The sequence below is a fragment of the Saccostrea echinata genome, unplaced genomic scaffold (assembly GCF_033153115.1).
Source record: "Saccostrea echinata isolate AGI-Se365-2 ecotype Australia unplaced genomic scaffold, CSIRO_AGI_Sech_v1 ptg000056l, whole genome shotgun sequence".
In the NCBI taxonomy this organism is placed as follows: Eukaryota; Metazoa; Mollusca; class Bivalvia; order Ostreida; family Ostreidae; genus Saccostrea; species Saccostrea echinata.
The window spans coordinates 8,457,211-8,478,068 of record NW_026889805.1 but is presented as its reverse complement, the minus strand read 5'-3'; the positions used below and the strand labels follow the sequence as shown (position 1 = coordinate 8,478,068).

At 33.3% G+C, this 20,858-nt stretch overlaps 2 protein-coding genes across 2 annotated transcripts; one reads left to right on the top strand and one right to left on the bottom strand.

Annotated features, from left to right (window-relative positions):
• Window positions 1-3,616: 3,616 nt before the first annotated feature.
• Window positions 3,617-10,237, bottom strand: LOC133173755 (protein unc-50 homolog). Its single transcript, XM_061308778.1, has 8 exons — window positions 10,141-10,237; window positions 9,707-9,957; window positions 8,618-8,643; window positions 6,254-6,319; window positions 5,580-5,700; window positions 4,624-4,763; window positions 4,364-4,462; window positions 3,617-4,230 (listed from the first exon to the last, which is right to left on the bottom strand). Exons 2-8 carry the CDS (start codon window positions 9,913-9,915, stop codon window positions 4,094-4,096), a joined length of 798 nt encoding a protein of 265 aa, XP_061164762.1. The 5' UTR covers window positions 9,916-9,957; window positions 10,141-10,237; the 3' UTR covers window positions 3,617-4,093.
• Window positions 10,238-10,558: 321 nt separating this feature from the next.
• Window positions 10,559-20,610, top strand: LOC133173253 (E3 ubiquitin-protein ligase RNF14-like). The gene is made up of 7 exons (XM_061308233.1): window positions 10,559-10,661; window positions 12,960-13,143; window positions 14,134-14,270; window positions 14,376-14,825; window positions 15,366-15,594; window positions 15,950-16,122; window positions 18,452-20,610. The coding sequence occupies exons 2-7, from the start codon at window positions 12,972-12,974 to the stop codon at window positions 18,638-18,640; spliced, it is 1,350 nt and encodes a 449-aa protein (XP_061164217.1). The 5' UTR covers window positions 10,559-10,661; window positions 12,960-12,971; the 3' UTR covers window positions 18,641-20,610.
• Window positions 20,611-20,858: the final 248 nt, after the last annotated feature.

Here is a 20,858-nt window from a genome sequence, read left to right as displayed (position 1 = left end):
TCTCCCTAATGGGGTATTTTTGATGCACATAAATGCTTCATTTAGATCAATGTTGATGCCTCTTTTCAGCTTTAACCATGGTGATTCACCAGTGCCTACAGAAATTAAAAGAGTTTTAGAGACCCTCCTAAAAAATTAAGAAATTATTAGATTTATTATAGACTTACTATCAAAAACATAAATGATATTGTATCAGTCCAGTCAGGAAAAAAGAACTTTCAGTGTAAAATCTGTGTGAAATAATCAAAACCCTGCTGGTATCAAACATCTCACTTAAAATATGCTACATAAATGCCTTAAAGCAACTATTCAAACAGGCAATAAAATGACAAGTAAAATTGATGCAAAGCATCAAATGGTCGCAAACAAAATTTAGCATTTCAAAAATTACTTTCACAATTAAGCATCCTAGGAAAGCACAAGATATTCAAAGCTGAAAAAGTGATCATTTTTATTTTAGTCTTCAAAGCAAATAAATTGATTTCAAAAAAAAAAAAAAAAAAAAAATAAAGTAAAAAATAAAATAATAATTAAATAACTAATAAAAATAAAATGAAAATAAATAAATAGAAATTTTAGTGCATTTTTCATCAAATTGATTCATCGGTGTAATAAAGTCAGAATTTATTGTAATCAAAATGAAGATGTAGGCCTATTTGACGCAGTTCTGTTTGAAATACGACCTACATGTAACTGTATTATTTCCCCCGATTTCGTGAAATTACAGTAAATGTATGGGAGCTGTGGGTCTGTCAGTTCAATTTGCTAATAAATATCCTTCATACATCAGAATAGTTGCATTGGTGGAAATTACTGGGTTTTTTTTTAAAGAAGATGGGCGAACAAGGTGAGCGAAGTGCCTATAGTGCGACAAACATGAAGGTGGAAAATTAAATCTCCATTATAACAAAATTTTCTTCGATATATCATCTAACAGTAAAGTATACTTCATGTAAAATCTCCACAATTTGCAAAACATTCACAAAAATTGAAAATATTTGCCTATGATATAACAAACATACACGCACTAAAGCGGACAGAAAGGATCATTTTCTCATACCATAACACAATTTTTTCGATATGAGTGGGTCTATTTTTTTGAAAGTTTATCCTTAAAGTTTGTGTAAAAACGTACATTTTATGATTAACAAAAACATGGAGCAAAGACCCACTTTACATAAAAAATACACTTTTATGACACAACATTCGTATCTTTCCGAGAAATACACTGTACTTGAAGTTCATTTAGTCAAGGTACATATCACAGACATGATTAAAATGCCCATATTCATCAAGAGTGGTTGTAGCGTAGTGGTTAGTGCGTTGGTCTTAAAAAGAGAGAGAGAGAGAGAAAAAAAAAAGCGCGTTAGTCTTAAAGGAAAATGTTACTCAGAATTTTTATTGCTAGGGTTAGAACCCCGCGAGTACCACATTATTTTTTAATAACAAAAAAATTGTTGCAGAGAAAATTTTCCTCAGAAAAGTTTTTTTTATCATAATTTCATAAATGTTAATAATGAGAACTTTACTTTAAATGCTGAATTCACAAATTGAAAATGATTTTTATATATCTGAAGCTATAGGCATTCTGCACGCCTTGTTCACCCATCTCCTTTATTTGATATTATGGTTAAATGTAAATTCCTTTTTTTAAAAAAAAAAAAAAAGAAATTAGAACACATGAAAGCTAGTTTGCAAATTGTACTTCAAAATTTTGGACAGCTTGAATTACTTGCATAATCAAAATATTATTGGATTAAATGCATGGCCGTAGGAACCGGGGGGGGGGCACGGGGGGGCCGTGCCCCCCCCCCCCCCCCCATAATTTTGCCGATGTATAGATTGCTATAGTAAACATAGATATTTTATGCTTGTGTCCCTTCAATAAAAACGTCTGATGACCCTTTTATTTGCTTTTTGATGGTGCCCCCTCAACTGAAAATGTATGGCTGTGCCCCACCTCCCCCCAAACTGAAATTGCTTCCTACGGGCCTGAAATGACCAAGACAAATGTTTCTCATAAAACATTGTTAGCAAATGCCAAATTCGCCAGTCAAAGGTTTCTGATGGGCTTCTATTCTCACAAACCCTTGGCCCATCTTGCTATCAAGTCGTTTTTCTTTCTTTCTTTCTTTTTTTTGGGGGGGGGGGGTGGGGGGTCGAGTTGTGATTGGAGTTATCTTGCTTTCATAAGTCAGGATTTTTGTTTTTGTCGACTTATGATAGTTTATTGACATTATTTAACCAATCAGCAATTGCTATTGTTCATGATGATATCTTCTTTCAGTATATTTCTTGAATTTTAGTCTTGGTAATGAAAAATCCATGTAAACTGATTCGTAAGATAACATTCCATTCCTTAAATAGCTATGTCATCATCCAACTTTAAGATGATGTACACATAATGTAATCTGGAATCTATATTGCAGAATGATTTAGACTTGCAAACTAAATATTAAGTAAATCTACCTGCATGTTAATTATTATTCAGATACTTCAATGTTTAAAAACGCTCTTTATTTCTGTCAGTGATGCAAGCTGTGATTCGAGATCATGTGACATAAACAATCCTGACTTCTGATAGCATGATGGGCCAAGGGTTTGTGAGAAGAGTACCAAATAGAAATCCTTAATGTCTAGCGAAGATGAGCAAATGAATATCACATAAATTAGATGAATGGAACGATTGTAATGCCAAAGCCTTTATTTGAAAAAGAGATTCCAAGTTATGAAACTTCCATGCATTGTCCATCTTGTAAGGTTTATTTGTGCTTATCAAATGACAAAAAATGTTTTTAAGTGACACAGTAAAGATATGAAACCTATTAAAAATTTGAAAATGTAACTTAGATAATTCTTGTAAGAAAAGAGAATTAAAGGTATTTTCTTGTATTCTAACTTAAAAAATTGCGTTAGTCTTTGAAAATGATGAAATACTAACTGTATTGTTTATGAAAATTGTTGATATTTCTTGCATTAATTTTTTACCATATTATTTTAAAAGTATTTGCCACTTTTGAATGAGAATAAATAGGGCTTTAATTCTAATTTCGGTAGTTTTTGACTCCAAAACCTTCAAATTTGATTAATATTGGTTGTAACTTCTGAATAGAGAAGATAGGGCGTTCATATTTGACATGTGCATTACCTGTGACAAGAGTGCTTTGATTTTTTAACCTCGTAACCTTGACCTTGAAGTTTAACCTAATTGTGAAAAATGTTAACATTGGTGATAGCTTTCTGAGTGAGGGAAAATATGACATTCATATTTGGCAGGAAACACAAACAAAACAGCTACAACATGCCATCAATAATTGCATTCCAACACAATTCTTTGAATTTGCTCGTTTCTATTGGGATCTAAAAGTTTTGATTGTTTAACAAGCCAAGTGTCAATTTCCGTACAACTGTCGTCCTTGGCTTCAGGGCATACGGAATACATCCAGGGACATATCCCCCCACATCCCTTGATGAACCTGGACAACTAATATTACATCTGGTGGTTTGAAATACCTAAGTGCAAAGAAATGCTTTCAATGTACTTCTCAGTTCTCGGTAAACTCCTGATTTTAAAAGAACAACACAATTATTTAGAAATACATCAAACTACCGTATGTATGAGATTGTCTGGTCATTTATTTATAATCAAGACATTTTCTACATCATTTTTAAACACACAAGCAACTGTCTATATGTTGTTAAGTTTTTGGACCCAGTTGGGACTTGCATACATAATTGGCTGCTTGAGTTAGTGGACAAATTATCAATGGGTTGGCTACACAACTCATCATATACAGTATGTAAAATAGTAAAGATGATGTCATATAATGAAACTCATAAGACCACAGTCAATAAATATAACAAACAGCGGCTAAATAACAAGCATATTATGTACAGATCACAATTTAAAAATATAAAACAGGTGCTTGGACCGTATTAGATTTCCACTGGTTTGACATTCTTTGCAGTGTATCATTCTTTTCCCTCTTGTCCCAACGCATGTACCACACACACAACTTAACAGTTACTCCTTGAGGGGAAAATGAGTCTGAATGTCACAGATCAGGCAAATCATATGGTTTATGTGGAAGTACTACATGACTCGAAATTTGTAAAAGTTACACAGTCCTCTACTGAAGTTCCAGCTGAATATTAGAGAGAGAACATACACTAATATGACACCAATACATGGAAATAACAAGTTCCTGGTATTCTTTAGGTATGGTAGTGCTAAAATAAACAAACACAAAAATTAGAATTGTGAAATTTTATCAAGAAGAATTGCTGGCCATTTTTTCTGGATGATACAAAAAAATTATTAGATGATTTTAAAGAAACAGATGATGTTTTTAACACATCTTACCACTGTATCCCAGAAAGGTTATGTAAATGTAATAGGTCAAGGCCACCAGCCACAATGTGTTTCCAAACAACAACCCAAGATAACTATCTCCATTAATTACTGAAATAAATTAAAGCAAAATGGGATAAGATGTGGTTCATTTTCTTAAATATCCTATCTTTAAGAAAAACTTTAGTAGAGGTAAAGAAAATACATTTACTAAGATCTGGAATTTATTGAAGAAGCAGAGCACATACAATGATTAATGTTGTAATACTTACAACCAAGAAAAACCAACTGAAACAAATGTAGAATCATGAGTAAAGGAAAGAAAGCATTAAGATGAACATCAAAGGCATATCCCCACTCCACATCCTGACCCCGCGGAGGGGCCTGTATCATGTACTTATTGGTGAATAACCTGAAATAACAGATTGGAAAAATTATACATTACTAAAGAAATAAGGTACTACTTGATACGGGTTGGTATGTGATCAAATCTACCTACTTTGTGCTTCATAGGATTGGATAATGTGACCACCCCATATTTAAATCCCTATAGATGTAATACAAAATTAGACATTTCTTGAAATTTTCTATCAAATTATCAACAAAATTCACTCAAGACGGACACGTTCCCTTGAAGTCTAATGAAAGAGAGACAAACCTATAAATAAATTAAAAAAAATAAATAAAAAAATCTAGTTACTCCCTTTTTATGATGTCACGCATGATGTCACCACAGTCACTATTATGGTATTTATATCACATAATAATAAACATTGGCATCATTAAAAAGTTTAAATCTTCGAATTTAAGGCAGAAACAAGTCAAAACACAGAGAAATTCAGGTTGGATGCAAAATTATTGCTTACAATTGTCTGAAGCAAGGTACGTGTCCAATGCATGGTGAATTCACCCTATATGACATATATAGCAATTACTGTTCTTTTCAAGTTGGACCTGAGAAGTATTCATGTCAATATACTGCAAAATCACTTTTATTATCATGGGATAATATTTTTCCTTGTTTGAAAAAAAAAAAAAAAAAAAAAAAAAAAACTGGTTCAAGGGGGATTTGCCTCTGTAGTTTATATAGAAGAAATATCATACATATACTGCATTATGAAGTTTTAATTTTCATACCACTAAAACAATGTTAATTATATCCCCATGAAAATTAGTGATTTCACAGTAATTATCTTTATACAAATGAAAATTCCTTATTGATTAATACCAGAAAATAGTTGCTATTAGTAACCCAACTCCTATGCAATCCACAAACACTACCCATAAAATCAGTTTCAAGAATCCAGAGAAATGGATGCCAAGTGTGAAAGAAAATCCAATGGATGACACTGCAACAGAACCAAAACATTTTTATGTAAATTAGATTTTTTGTTTGTCTGAATATACACCTGCATAATGTGTACTTTTAATCTTTATAATAGCAATTCCACTTTAAAACCACAGTCTTGAAGAAATTGTTATATATTTTGATGCACAATACATGTCATTTAATGAATTACAGGTGAATCATTAGACAAGTCTTGCTCAAGCCAAATTAAGTAAAATATATATTAAATACATGATTTGAATGAAACAAACTATGATTTTTTTTTCATTGCTTATGGATGAGTTTTTAAGATGCAAGATTTAAATTTACAATTAATTTAGTAAATTATTTTCACAACCAAACTACTTTTAAATTCATCCATTATTATTAAAGAAAAAAAAAGAATTGCCTTCCCTAGAAATACTCATCTATCATTTACTAACACAGAAGTAGGAAATTAATTGAAGTGTTTGGACAAAGTTTATGTTTCTTTTATATTTTGCTATCAGTAATATAAACACATATTGATATCAAAAATGGAATAACATTCATGCATGTCCATGAAAGTAACTTACCCACCAGCCAAAAACTAAGTAGCACTAAAAATGCTGGATCATCTCTGGCCCACTGATCTTTTGTATCTATCAAATACATGTGTTCAAAACACATACTTGTAAATATATAGGATAGGAATACTGGTATGATATCAAATTAAACAATACATAATCTTTCAGGTCAAAAATTGACACCCCCTCTTCTGTCATATCCCATTCCCTGATTAGCATTATACAACCAATGAATATAAAGTAACCTTAACATTTGCGATATGTCCTAGAATTATAGTCATGGCACACCTTTGTATTTTAACAACAACATATTCAAGTTTAAACTAAATTTTTTTCTAATCTTACAAGAATAGATGTTTTTCCTATTTCAATGCTGGATCCCAGAAAGCACTACATTTCTTTGAAGACCTGACCTTGAACTTCAAGGGATGGCCATGAAAATTGAATAAAGATCATGAAATACCTTTAGACCATCTGTAACAATATACTTGTTTGAATTTAATCCAATTAAGGGTTCAAGAGTTATGACCTGGCCATATTCAGTATTTCCTTGTATTGACCTAGAAGATAGAATGTTGGGAAAAAATCGTGTGACACCTGGCCGTCAGCAACACTGTACTCAAGTTTTGATTTTGAAACAAGATAGACATACTCCAAGTCATGAGCAACAATATAATACACAAGCTTGAAACTATTTTAACAAGAGAGGTCCATCGGTCACATTGCTCACCCGAGTTACTATGACCCTTCTCTTCTCCATTGGCAGATTTTCCCCCTATCATTCCTATAAAACTTTGATTAGATATTATGGCCCCACCCTACCTCTTGAGGTCATGAATTGAACAAAATTTGAATCCACACTACCTTCTTCTATATAAATATGACTAACCATGGCTTTGCTGTTTTTGAGAAGATGATTTTTTAAAGATTCTTCCCTAATATTACTACTGGGGTATGTAAAACTTTGATTGGCCATTCATTCATTGTGGCCCTTCCATTCCCAAGGGTCATGATTTGAACAAACTTCCATCTACATTCTGAGGATGCTTCCATATAAATATGACTTATCAGGGCTTTGATGCTTTTCAGAAGATAGTTTTTTAAAGATTTTTTTCCTATATATTCTGATGTAAAACTTTGATCTCCAGTTGTGGCTTCACTTTTCCCCCGTCAGTTGTGGTTTGAAGAAACTTGAATCTACACAACCTGAGGATGCTTCCATATAAATATGACTTATCATGGCTTTGCTGTTCTTGAAAAGCAGATTTTTAAAGATGATTCCTATATTATATATGCCTATGTAAAACTTTGATTGCCCATTGTGGCTCCACCCTACCCCACAGGTTCATGATTTGAACAAACTTGAATCTACAATATCTGAGGATCCTTCCATATAAATATGAATAATCATGACTTTGCTGTTCTTGAGAAGAAGATTATTTTGAAGATTTTCCCTATATATTCCTATGTAAAACTTTGATCACCTATTGTGTTCCCACCCTACCCCCATAGGTCTTGATCTAAAAAAAAAATTGAATTTACACATTGTAATGAAGCTAACACATAAGTTTCACCTTTTCTGGCACAGTTGTTATTGAGAAGAAGATTTTAAAAGATGCCATTAAATTTTCACTAATTTTTAATTATCTTCCCTTGAAAGAGGGTGTAGCCCTTCATTTGAAACTACTTAAAACCCATTTACACAAGGATATGTTGTGGCAAATTTGTTTGAAATTGGTCCAATGGTTCTTGAGAAGTTGCTGAAAATATGAAAAGTTTACAAACATGACAGGTGGACATTGGACACCCTTCGATCAAAAAAGCTCACTTGAGCTCTTGGTTTAAGTGAACTAAGACAATCTGAAAACATTCCAAAAACAGGTTCTGAAGTTAGGAACCTGACACAAATCTTTGACAGACAACTATCGGTAGGTGACCAGACAGCATGCCAAAACAGTATGTCCTCAAATGCTGGGGAACCTAAACATGATTCCATGAGCAACAAAGCTCACCTATGCCATGTAGCTCTCTCTTTCTCTTGAGCTGACAAATGAATCCATCTCTCTAAAGAAATGTCTTTTTATAACATCAAACTACATGTATGTCAGAGGACTCACAAAATTATATAATGACGATTCCATCTGACAGCATAAGAATCTTGGTGTTCTTCATTTTTTTTTTTTAATTTTCCTTTTAAAAACTTTCAATTATAATATGTTCTTGCAACCGCTTGACCTTAGAACCCATAACTTCCTAAAACTTGAATGTGCACTAAGTGTACTTGCAAATATGAAGATTTTAAACGTTGTTTAATCTTTTTCCACATATTGTTAACTTTTATTCTGAATATTTACTAACAAGAAATTGACTTACATTTTCTGTATTGGAAATTTCTGTATCTAAAATAAAGAATTTTCAACAATTATAGTACATGTATATAAATATAGAAATGTACCTCTATACAAACATTAGCTGTATTAGATATTAACTGGTAACTATCGTAAATTTGGAAATTTTACATCAATTTATTTTTACAAATTTTGGACAAAATGGTGTTAATTTTTATATTTCTAAATTTTGCAAATTCAAATCATTGCTAAAAATAAAATAAGGAAAACACAACTAAATATTCAAGTATTTTGATTCAACGTGCATATACTGTATACAGGGAAATTTTTGCCCCCGTTTTATTTTCGCCCTACTCACAGTTGGGCAAATTTAAAATGGGACGAATTCAAAGAACACAGTATAATTTCTTAAACAGAATTGCTACTGGTCAAATTTAAAACAGGGTAAAATTTTTTGTAAGTGTGAAAGGGCGAAAATAACCCTGAATACAGTAGATATATGTACGTTCAATTCAAAGGCGGGTAAATTATTTCCTTTTTTTTTTTTTCCCTATAATTAAGAAAACTTACACTTGGAAACAACATTCATTGCAATCTGATTTTTTTCAGAGTCTCAAGACCTGAACTTACCAGGTATATTTGATTCAATCACAGTAATAATCTTATATAACTAAATATACCCACATTAAGTGTATAACCATCCTTTTCTTTTCATTACTGGAAACCATTCAAATTATGGCAAAGTACTCTGTCTGCAGTGCATTTAGTCTTATCATGTCATGTCAAAGTATAAAAACTATTCAAAAAGTTAAACTCAGGTTTCCTTACATGTCTAGTAAAACAGTAGTATCAAATATAGCCTTTTGATTTGGTACAATCCACAGATATATATAGACCTTGGAGAAAGAATATTGACCTCGCAGTTTATGCTCTTCATGAGCAGATCTAAGTTAAAAATGAATCAGCGTCTAGTAATGAATACACACTTCTCTCTCCCCAACGGTCACACCATCAATATATTAAGATGTTGTATACTTGAACATGTGATCTAGTTTAAGCCAATTAGATAACTTGCAATGATAATGAAAAATAATTAAATAATAAAATTATGTACACTTTCTGGGGTGATATGAAGAGATAAATCATTTGCCACACTGCATATTCAAAATCCATCTGTTTAAATTTCAATATCCGTCGGAGATATTTGTGTCGTTTGGCTGTAGCTGTCAGTCTGGCTTCTTGTTTGCTCTGTGCTGGGTCTCCATTTCTGAACGTGGATGATGTTGGGGAGCTTGGGGGAGACATTCTTGTGTAGTTACTCATTGCTATGATGATCAAGTATCCTGAAATTTTTTATCCGTGGCTCTACAATCAAGCAGAAACAATGAACATCACTGATTCTAAATACTTTATAATGCACATAAGTTTTTCTTTAAGAGTTTGATTGTTGATCGAAAAACTGAACTAGAAATTAGAATTGTAGGGCTCGAAAAAATGAAGGAAGACATTTAAGCTATTTAATTTTATCAATATTGTGTAAAAGCATACCTGTAAATTTTGTTTACAAATGTTTCTTAGTGGTTAAGTGCCAAAGATTATCCTAGCGTAACTGTATAAATCTGTCAGCTTTTATCATTTTTCTCTGCAGTCTCGGAAGCGTCAAACCTGCGCATGTGTCAATATGATCTACGTTGATAAGGTGTTTGAATTGTAAATTTTGTTGAATGAACTTTGTTTTTTTTTTGGGGGGGGGGGGGGGGGAGTAAGGACTGGTTATCCAAATGCCTTACTTTGGATTGCATTCCTTTTTTTATTTATTTTTTGATAATTATAGACAAACAAAAAATGACAACTTTTCATTTCGGAATTATAACTTCCACATATATTTGCAGATTAGAATAGTCTGGATTACTTCAGTGTTTGAACTATTGCAGAACATCTCCGAAACTTTTAGAAACACGATTATTTTTTGATTTCTAATTACTACAAGATTCCCTTGTAATTTTTCCAGGAAAAATAAAGAAAACAACGAAATAAGATTCAGAAGATCTACTCTTATCAGCCTTCAGGTATGTATTTATACCATAATGTTATGAAATGTATACTATGGAAGCCCATTAAGGCCATTGGTATCAGAAGTTATATCATATTAGAGTTTATGAGATGAAGTTCAAAGTTTATACTTTAACACCATGTGAGGGTTTGATATATTGATATTTACACTGGCATATATATAGGAAAAATCTTTAAAATTCCTCTTCTTGAGAACAACACGCTCATGATATGCCATCATCCTCTGGCATAGTCCGAAATATCTGACGTTTTCCTGGCTTTTTAAACGATTTGATATTTTACGTGCCAGGAAAACGTCAGAACTGGTGCCATTATGAAAACTGGGAATATGGCATTCTCGTGTTGATTTTCGAAACTTGCGAACCGAATTAAATGTCAAACCCACAACTTATCAATAGTACAGTACCTTTAGTACTTTTAGTACTCACCAACATTGTTTTTATGGTTCGTATATAAAATACACAATCCGATGAAAACATTTTTTCTGACAGTCGAGATTTGTTTTCATTTCGTTCATTTTAAAATTTTGCAATTCCTGTGTCAAAATGTGATGTAATGTTTTCTTTTCATCGATATTGGTGAGTACTTGAAGCATTGTGCTGTTGATAAATTGTGAGTTCGGCATTTAATTCTGTTCGCAAGTATCGAAAATGAACTCTGGTTGCAGATGGCAAAATTTCCAGTTTTCATAATGGCGCCGGTTCTGACGTTTTCCTGGCACGTAAAATATCAAATCGTAAAAAAGCCAGGAAACATCAGATATTTCAGACTACCTCTGGCAATGCAGATTTAAGTTTGTTCTAATCATGGTAGTGGGGAGAGTGGGCCACAACTGGGAATCTAGTCTTATGTAGGAATAGGAAAAAATCTTCAAAAGTTGTTTGAGGGGTGTTATACATTAAAATCTATTATTTCATTTACTCTTGAATTTACAGGGGGCAAGCTGCATAAATTTGAGAAATGATTAGATAGTTCTCATGAAACCGTAAAATGTATGTGATATGTTTAAGCCAGTTCCAGGTGGACCTAAATTGGTCATATATCTTGAAAAACTCATGATACTCAGGTGACTGTTAAGGCCCATGGGCCTTTTGTTTGATCAGAAGGTCAAATATCAAGGGTCAAACCATTCAAGACATAGAAAGATATTGTCCACTCAATATCTTCAGATTCATTTGCTTGATTGACATCAAACTTAGTACACTCGTTTCCCCTAAAGAAAATAGATAAGCCATTTTGATTCTGAGGTCACAAAATCAAAGGTCAATGTTCAAACTAGACATACAAATATATTGATTGCTCAATATCTTGGGGACCCTTTGGTTGACAGACATCAAACTTAATACACTAGTTCAGCCAAAGGAGTAAATGATTGCTCAGTATCTTGGGAACCCTTTGATTGACAGACATCAAACTTAATACACTGGTTCAGCCAAAGGAGTAAATGCATGACCCCTACTAATTTTGAGTTAGCAAAAAAGGTCAAGGTCAAATTGACATAAGAACATAGTGTCCATTGTAATAGGTTTTTATATGTCTCTGGTAATACTAGTATCTTCAGATCTCTTTGCTTGATTGACATCAGACTTGGTACATTGGTTCCCCTCTAGCAGTAGATGACCTTAATATTGACTCTGAGTCACTAAGTTAAAGTCAAGGGTCAAACAAGACATACAAAGATATTGACTGCTCAATATCTTGAGAGCCTTTTGCTTGACAGACATTAAACTTTATACACTGTTTTTCCATTAGGAGATATTCTCCATTAAATATTTGAGAAGCCTTTGATTAACTGACTTCAAACTTCGTACATTTATTCTCCATAGGGAATAGAAAAGCCCGATTAATTATGAGGTCACAAGGTCAAAGATTAAGGGTCAAACTAAACATAAGAAGATATTGATTGCCAATATTATCTTAAGAACCTCTTGCTTGACAAACATAAAACTTTCTACACTGGTTCCACCTAAGGATTAGATGTCCCCTGTTGATTTTCTGGCCACAAGATCAAAGGTAAAGGTCATAGAATTGGAAGATGCTAAAATCTGAGTATTTTGAGAACCATTTGCTTGACAAGCATCAAACTTGGTACACTGGTACCCTCTAAGAAGTAAATTACCCCTAATAATATCAAGGTCTGATAGAGATCAAACTTAGAATTATGTTTGCCCCTGACTAGGTGAACTCTTTTTTTTTTCTGTGCAAACATTTTGAATTTTAAAGTTGACCCTTTTTGTAATGTTTCTTAAATATTTCTTGTTTTCTTTTTATATTAAATGTTTTCTTATCTATAGAGTTGATGTGTAATGACAGACAATAAAGAACAACAGGAAGATGAACTCCTTGCTCTATCCAGCATATTTGATGAGACAGTGATTTCACTAGTACAAGATGACAGTGATTGTGGGGGCCAGTTTTCTGCAAGTTTACACCTTCCAGAAAACTTTCAGTTGGCTGTGATCATTGATAAAACAAATGGTATGTAAGAGTGGATACACATTAAAGCCAAGCCTCATGATATGGGTGTCATATAGTAATCACTTAGTCTTTCTGTCTGTCCGTCCATCAACACTTCATCGTGACTTGGTGACTTGAATACATTTCAGTCTACAGAATATTTACTAGATAAGTAGGGGATGGCCGTAAGAAAATATCTATAGTTTTTAAGGTCACTTGGTCAAAAGTCAAGGTCAGTAGTCAAAATAATTATCAGTATCATATACTTTTATATGAAAACTTGCAAATTTTTTTAATCTCTGACATTGAGTTCATACTACATAGGTGGAGAAAGGCAAGTGGAATACATTTGGTTTAGGATCACTTACTCAAGTAAAGCTTATATTATTTATATTACCAGTGAGTTGCAATAGCATGGACATTTTTTTTAATCTACAGGTTTCATATGTAGTGTATAAATGGGGGGGGGGGGGGGGGGGGGAGGGCCAGGAAAGAAGTATATTTTTGGGGGTAAATGGTCCAAGGTCAAGGGACAGGATTTTTGCTGCAATAACTGAAATAATGACATATTGTCTCTTTATTAGGCAAACAAAGGCAAAGGGTACAAGCCTGCAATTAAAATATTTTATCCATACATTTTGAAAAATTATTATTTGAAATATTTGTTTTATTTTCATAAATATTTTTTTGAACTTGAAATAAAATAAAACATTTATAACTGATTCTTGACATGTTTTACTAGATAACAGTATTTATATTTTGCATTGATCACCAGCATTTTAACATGTTTACTTTAAAGATCTGTCAAATAAAGGTCTGGTATTCCCCTTGGAGAACAATGATTAAAAGAAGCACTGTGTCTCTAGTAAATGACATGCTCCATATCATTTAAGAAAAACTATGTGTAGATCTTCAAAAACCATTCTGGTGTTTAATTCACTCTTTATGTAACAAATCATATCCCCCAGATACACTCAATCTCATCTCAAAGGTTTTATTTTAAAATTTCAGATGAAATTAAAGCTGAGGAATTCCACAGAGTACAGCACCTACCTCCCCTGATATTAGACTTTCAGCTATCTGCTGACTACCCCAGTGATAGCCCACCTCAGTTTTCTCTGTCCTGCAAGTGGCTCAACAGGAAACAGGTCAGATTTTACTACAACTTTAATTACATATACCTCTCTGTAAACTCTTAAGGTATGAGACAAGTTTTCTTCCAAAAGAATACATGTACCTATTTTGCATTGTAGTTATCTTCATTGTGTTCAAAGCTTGATGAACTATGGCAGGAAAACAAGGGATCAGTTGTTCTGTTCACTTGGACAAGCTTCCTCTTAGACGATTCCTTCAGTTTTTTAGGACTAGAAAATCCACTGATTATTTCCAATGACACAAGTCGACGAGACTCTAGTTTAGACGCTAGAGCCATTCAGGACATTGCTTCCTTTGATCGCCTTCTTCCTGTGATACTGGATTACAATAAACAAGCATTACAGCTGGAGTTTGATAAATCCTTCTTTTCTTGCCAAGTATGCTTTGGAGAGAAATTAGGTTCCCAGTGTATAAAATTTATTGAGTGCGGGCATGTTTTCTGTAAGACTTGTATGAGGGAGTACTTCACTGTGCAGATAAGTGATGGCAATGTTAAGGGTTTGAACTGTCCGTATGATAAATGTGAGTCACAAGCCCATCCTTGTCAGGTAAGAATAAATTTGAATCATGAATACAATAATTCAGGGCTCTCGATTCTCTATATTTGGGGCCGTTCAAAGGCCCCATTCCCAATCAAAAAAGGCACATTTTTTCCAAATTGAATGTGTTTATTTTCCCAATCTGTCACTTCCCCAAATATTAAAGAACATTTAGTAAGATATATAGTTACTGAACTTGTAATTCATATTTCTCTGCATTACGAAACAGAAATTTAGTTGATAACCACCACCAGAAACTCAATATATCATGAATTTAATGCATAATGTCTAGTTATGATTTTCCCAAAATTACCCAAAAGGTCGCTAATTTTCCCAATTTTTACGGTCCCGGCCCCAGTCCCAAAAAGTGATGTGAGAGCCCTGATAATGATATAATGGCAAAGAAAGTGGGAAGAGAAATTCTTTCATGAATCAATTAAATGATCTTGATATGGTTATATGTAAATCTTATATGAATCCAAATTTTGTAAATCCAAGTCATAACAAGGAACAGGTAACCGTTGCAGTAGATGTAAATCTTGTTTCAAGGTACAGGAGCTGGTTACTAAACAGGTGTTTGCTAAATATGATGAGTTGTTGTTGATGACCAGCCTGGACCAGATGGTGGATTTGATGTACTGCCCCCGCCCCTCATGTCAATATCCAGTATCAGTGGACAAGGAGAGTAACTTTGGTAACTGCCCCTCCTGCGGATATGTCTTCTGTGTCCTTTGTCAGCTAGTTTATCATGGATTGTCTCCCTGTAAAGTCAAATCAGGTATTTATATTGATGGATACAAGGCTCACTTTTGTTCTCAGTCAAACTTTTATCAAAGGAATTTATAGTGGAAAAATGAGACTGAAATCAAAAGTGAGTTCGTCTAAGTTTTATGGCCCTAGGGCAAGATATACCATCAGAGTAGGAAATTGTTGCATTTGATTGTATAGAAGAAATGTAGTTGAGAATTCTTGCATGATTTCTAATATCATAAACACAAGTACTAAGCAGTTGTCATGTAATATGATTCTTCAGTTTGAATTGTGACATACATGTATGTACTTTTAATTTATCAAACAATTTGTATTAAGATTATTTACTTTAAAAAACATTTTAACCTGCACTGATTTCACAGATGGATTGCGAAAACTGAGAGATGAGTACACAAATGCTGATGAAGAAACCAAAAAGTTACTGGAGAAGCGATATGGGAAGAAGACGATAGAGGCAGCGATAGCAGAAAGTTTGACAAAGGAATGGTTGGACGAGTTCTCTAAGAACTGTCCAAGCTGTGGAGCAAATATTCAGGTGAGCTCTAGTTTATGGTTTGGGACCTTTTTAACCAACTATCAGTTAAGCTTATCAGTTTTCTTTTGTTTATTTTTAAAAATTTTAACTGCTCATTTAAGTCTTCTCAGTTGACATTTCAGTCAAACTTAGAAAAAAGAGTAATTCTTGGTAAATGGGGTTCAAAGTGTATGGAAGAATTTTGAGATATTGTGGACAAGAAATGGGGTCTCAAGCTTTACACAGAAGGAAAAATCATGAAGTGTCAGGAATATTAGAGCTATATTTTGTCAAATCAAAATGTTTCTGCAATGAGATCCAAGATCCAAAATATTGAAGGGCTACATGTTGGGAAGGCAAATATGATATAAAGAATCAAAAATGAGAAAAGCAGCATAATTGTCACATCCTGACTATCAATCTATTTACTTTTTGTAAGGAAACATAAATAGGTCCATAGTATACTAGATTCTTTTCTGCATAAGGAACAAGGTACAGTAAAACACGCTTATAACAAAGTGCCAGGGAGGGATGATTTTGCTTCATTATGAGTGTAATTCATTATATCTATTTAGTGTACAATATACAAGTAGTGGGGAATGAAAATCACTTCACTGTAATCCTCATTTCATTATAAGCATTTTCACTCATTGTCGCAAACCACGACCAAAATGTACGATCCTCTCCCATTCTGGCCTAAGTCGAATCAGAAGAGAATATTTCGCAGCTCATTAGAATATTGGCCAATGCGAGTAAAGCAAAGTCGGATGATGAACTTTGACGCGACTTTTCAGTACCCAATCGCAGTATACGAAACATTTCTTGTATACTGTTGATGTCAATTGTTGATTTCAATTGTGATGGAAACAAATAATGTCATTGGCTGAACATGACGTCACAACATAGAGGCATAAATATTCAAGATTACGGCACTTTTATGATCAAGCAGTCACAGGTAGGTGAGAGATATATACGCGTACTCTGGATCGTGGCTTGAGACGATGATGTTCACTATAAGTGTGTTTTACTGTACTCAACTCCACACATTTTTAGCTAACCTCTGCTGGATCTGACCTACATTTTTCAGATGAGTGACCAGGTTAAAGTTTTTGGAGCAGGTCCATTCCCAAGTAACTATAAGCCCTACCTGGACCAAACTTGCATGGATGATGCATCTAGGGATGTACACTAACAAACCTGCTTCAGATCCTGGATCAGATTTTCCAGATGAGTGACCAGGTTAAAGTTTTTGGAGCAGGTCCATTCCCAAGTAACTATAAGCCCTACCTGTACCAAACTTGCATGGATGATGCATCTAGGGATGTACACTAACAAACCTCTTTGGATCCTGGATCTGACCTAGATTTTCCACAAGAGTGGAATTCAGCCATATTTTAACCAAATTAGCATGGGTGATGTATCTAGGGATGGACACTTCAAGACTTGCTCTGGATTCTAAATCTGACATACATTTTCCAGATGAGTGACCAGGGTAATGTTTTTGGAGTAGCTATATAATATTATGGCCTGTTATGATTAAACTTGCATAGATGGTGCATCTAAGGATGAAAACTTCCAGACTTCCAAAATTTTTTGGGTAGTAAACAGGTTATAAGTTTTTTGAGCAGGTCTATTTCCAAGTAACTATAAGTCCTACTTAAACCAAACTTGCATGGATATTGATCTTGGGATGCACACTAACTAGAAAAAAATTATGATGTGAGATTTGCCTTACTTATAGATAACATTCGTCGAGGTGAGCTTCGTAACCTTTGATTACCTGTTTTTCTACCTCATATTGTGTGGTAAAATACTATAGGTACATGTAGTATCTATAGGTATTTTAATCATTATACTGTTTTGTACATATATAAAGGTCTAGTTTTACAAGTACCTGAGGTTATATTAAAGACTGGTCAGCAAATTAGTACAATTCTCTTTTCTGCTTGAACTTTCAGTAAGGCGTGTCATTCTCGGCTATAGATAATTACCTTCTCTCAGATAGTGACCTTATAGATTCTCATTGGTTGCCAGATTAGCTCATCAATACTGAAATTTACACAGTTTTTCATTCACGGGAGAAATACAAATGGGATAAAAATGGGTTAGACATCAACACGTGACGTAAAGTACCAATGACATCATTTCTTACAGTAAAGAGGTGTGGCTTATGTCACCTTGTCGTTTGTTAACAACAGTCTAAACTTGCTAATGTTATTAATTTCTTAACCAATGAGAATCTAGGTTACCATTTGAGAGACGCTAATTATGTATCGCCAAGAATGTCACGCCTTACTGAAAGTTCAAGCAGAAAAGAGAATTGTACTATTAAATGTATTTTGTTTTGTAGAAAATTGATGGCTGTAACAAGATGACGTGTATGAAGTGTCGAGCCTATTTTTGCTGGTTGTGTGAACAATCACTGCCCCGAACCAATCCATACAGACACTATAACACAGCGGATAGCCCTTGTAGAAACAAATTATTTGAGGGAATGAATGATTTTGGTGATGATGATGATGACCTAATGTGGCTGTAGTAATGATTGTTGATAGATGTAAAAGCAGAAATGAGAAGAAATCATAAGAATATTTATCAGATTGCCACTAGCCATGATTAACAGTGCTAAGTAACAATTGGTTGTTCGGCTTCCTAGAGTTCATATCAACTGACCAGCCTAGTTTATCTGTCAATGTGTAGCTGAATTTTGTTATATAGTACTCTTAATATGACATCACAACAAAGCACAAAACAATTAAGGAATAAATTTAATAGCTACCCAAGTTATACTGTATAACCTGGGTTGGGGCAGTTTACGCTTTATAAACCACAAAGGGGTTTTAAAAAAAAGCATAAACTGCTCCAACCAAGGTTATACAAGTATAACTTGGGAAGCTATGAAATTGATTCCTTATAATTCAGTTTTCTATCATTAAGTGTAAAGAATAAGAAAATTTTCCCTTCAAAAATGCCTACATGTTGTATAAATTTTAACTGTAACATCAAGCGGATTGATATATTTTTGATATAAATTATTGTGATGTAGGAAAAACAGGTTATGAGATAGAAACAAATTTTTCTGTCCAATCAAATGGTGCATTACAACCAAAATTATCATAGGACTGGCCTGTTTGTGCACATTATGTGTGAACCTTGACAGAGTAATTGGATGGAACAGAAAATACCATATGACTTGCCTGTCTCAGCACTGAGGTGCTAGGAATATCCAGAGAAAGAAGACTTTAAGGTCAAAGACAAAAGAAAGTTTCAAAAATGTTGTCAACACAATTTTAGAGTCCTATGCGACCTTCCAGTCTAAGATGGAGAGTAGCTAGGGGAGGAATTCTATGGATTTTACGGTCAAAGGTGAAGGTCACAGACATTGAAAAGTTTCAGCTTTATTTAGGACAGTTATTAAAAGATCCTTTTTGACTTTTCAACCCTTTTCTTTCAGTAGAGATTTGAAGAGAGGTCAGATGATCGATCATAGTAAAGATAAAATCAAAAGTTTTAAGATCAGAGACAGTGATAGATTAATTAAATACTTTGGACACAATTTAATTATGTACTTTAATATTTGAACTAATCATTCATATACTTTATGCAGAAATGCTAGGTGGCCAAATTTAGAAAGCTGAGAATTTATGGGTGATAGAATTTGATGCAACTGGAGAAAAAATGCATTGCCATTTAATTTTAATATGTTAGTTTATTGGGTACAGAGATTTTAAGTGGCAAGTAAAATGTCAAGATCAAAGGTATAAACAAGCCTTTATTGTTCCTAACATTATTATATCAATGTTATATTAGATAGTTCATAATTTTTAAATCATACTATGGGAGGGAATGCTGTGTTTTGTGATATGTGAAGTTTATGGTTGTTGCCTTCCTTTACAAGCACAAAATCAATGCCTTTCATTTTCTTTGTGTCATGGCTTTTTTTCTTCTTTTTTTTATAAAGAAGAATGAATTATCAAAATGTGACAACCAGTGACTACCAGCCTACCATTATCTCTGTGATGAATTCCTAGTTTTGTTTTTGAAAATGCCATTATACTGCCGAATGTGTGTGTTATTGATAATCCAGAGTGAATACTATGTATACATGTATGTTATGTATAGATATAAAAAAAAAGATACTTAGCAATAATCTTATTGAAATCAACTTGTGTCTCTGTGATTAAAATATTGTATATTTATTGATTGAGAATGAATTTACAGTATGGATTTATCATTTTTAAATTATTTTAATTTCTGAATTTTTCCTCTTTTCCATATTTGAAAATACAAGTAGGAGTATCTGTTATCTCTGCCGTCATGTTTCTAATTACACGTTAATTTTGTGATTTCTTGCCGAAGATGGCAGAAATACTGCTGTTTCAGTATAAAGTCCTATATAACTTGTAATCAATCAATCAATTTTGTGTGATTTTATGAAAATCATGACATGAATAGAGTATTTAATTATATGTTGTTTACAAATTTTGTTCCATTAAATCCATATGTGATCAAAAGGAAGTCATGGCTATTGTTATATTTACATTGCACCACATGCCTTTAAAAATGGAAGGGGAAGCAATGAAAAGAAAGCGTGACAGACATCTTCTGGGAAAACAATATAGGCTCAAAGTTTCTATTTTAAAAAAAAACGCACACACAAAGCAGAAAAAATGCATTACAATTTGGAAAAAGCATTAGTCATTCCATTGTTAAGCTCAAAATACATGATGACCTTGAACTTAAAGCTATATTGCATA

What these genes read in the sequence shown, in the direction of transcription:
- LOC133173253 (XM_061308233.1), top strand. Translation starts at nt 12,972, where the DNA reads ATGACAGACAATAAAGAACAACAGGAAGATGAACTCCTTGCTCTATCC. An exon ending in GATCATTGATAAAACAAATG is followed by an intron (nt 13,144 to 14,133) that starts GTATGTAAGAGT and finishes TTAAAATTTCAG; the next exon opens with ATGAAATTAAAGCTGAGGAA. An exon ending in TCCCTGTAAAGTCAAATCAG is followed by an intron (nt 15,595 to 15,949) that starts GTATTTATATTG and finishes CTGATTTCACAG; the next exon opens with ATGGATTGCGAAAACTGAGA.
- LOC133173755 (XM_061308778.1), bottom strand. Translation starts at nt 9,915, where the DNA reads ATGAGTAACTACACAAGAATGTCTCCCCCAAGCTCCCCAACATCATCC. An exon ending in TTCATATCACCCCAGAAAGT is followed by an intron (nt 8,644 to 9,706) that starts GTACATAATTTT and finishes TCTTTATTTTAG; the next exon opens with ATACAGAAATTTCCAATACA. An exon ending in TCAGTTGGTTTTTCTTGGTT is followed by an intron (nt 4,463 to 4,623) that starts GTAAGTATTACA and finishes AATTTATTTCAG; the next exon opens with TAATTAATGGAGATAGTTAT.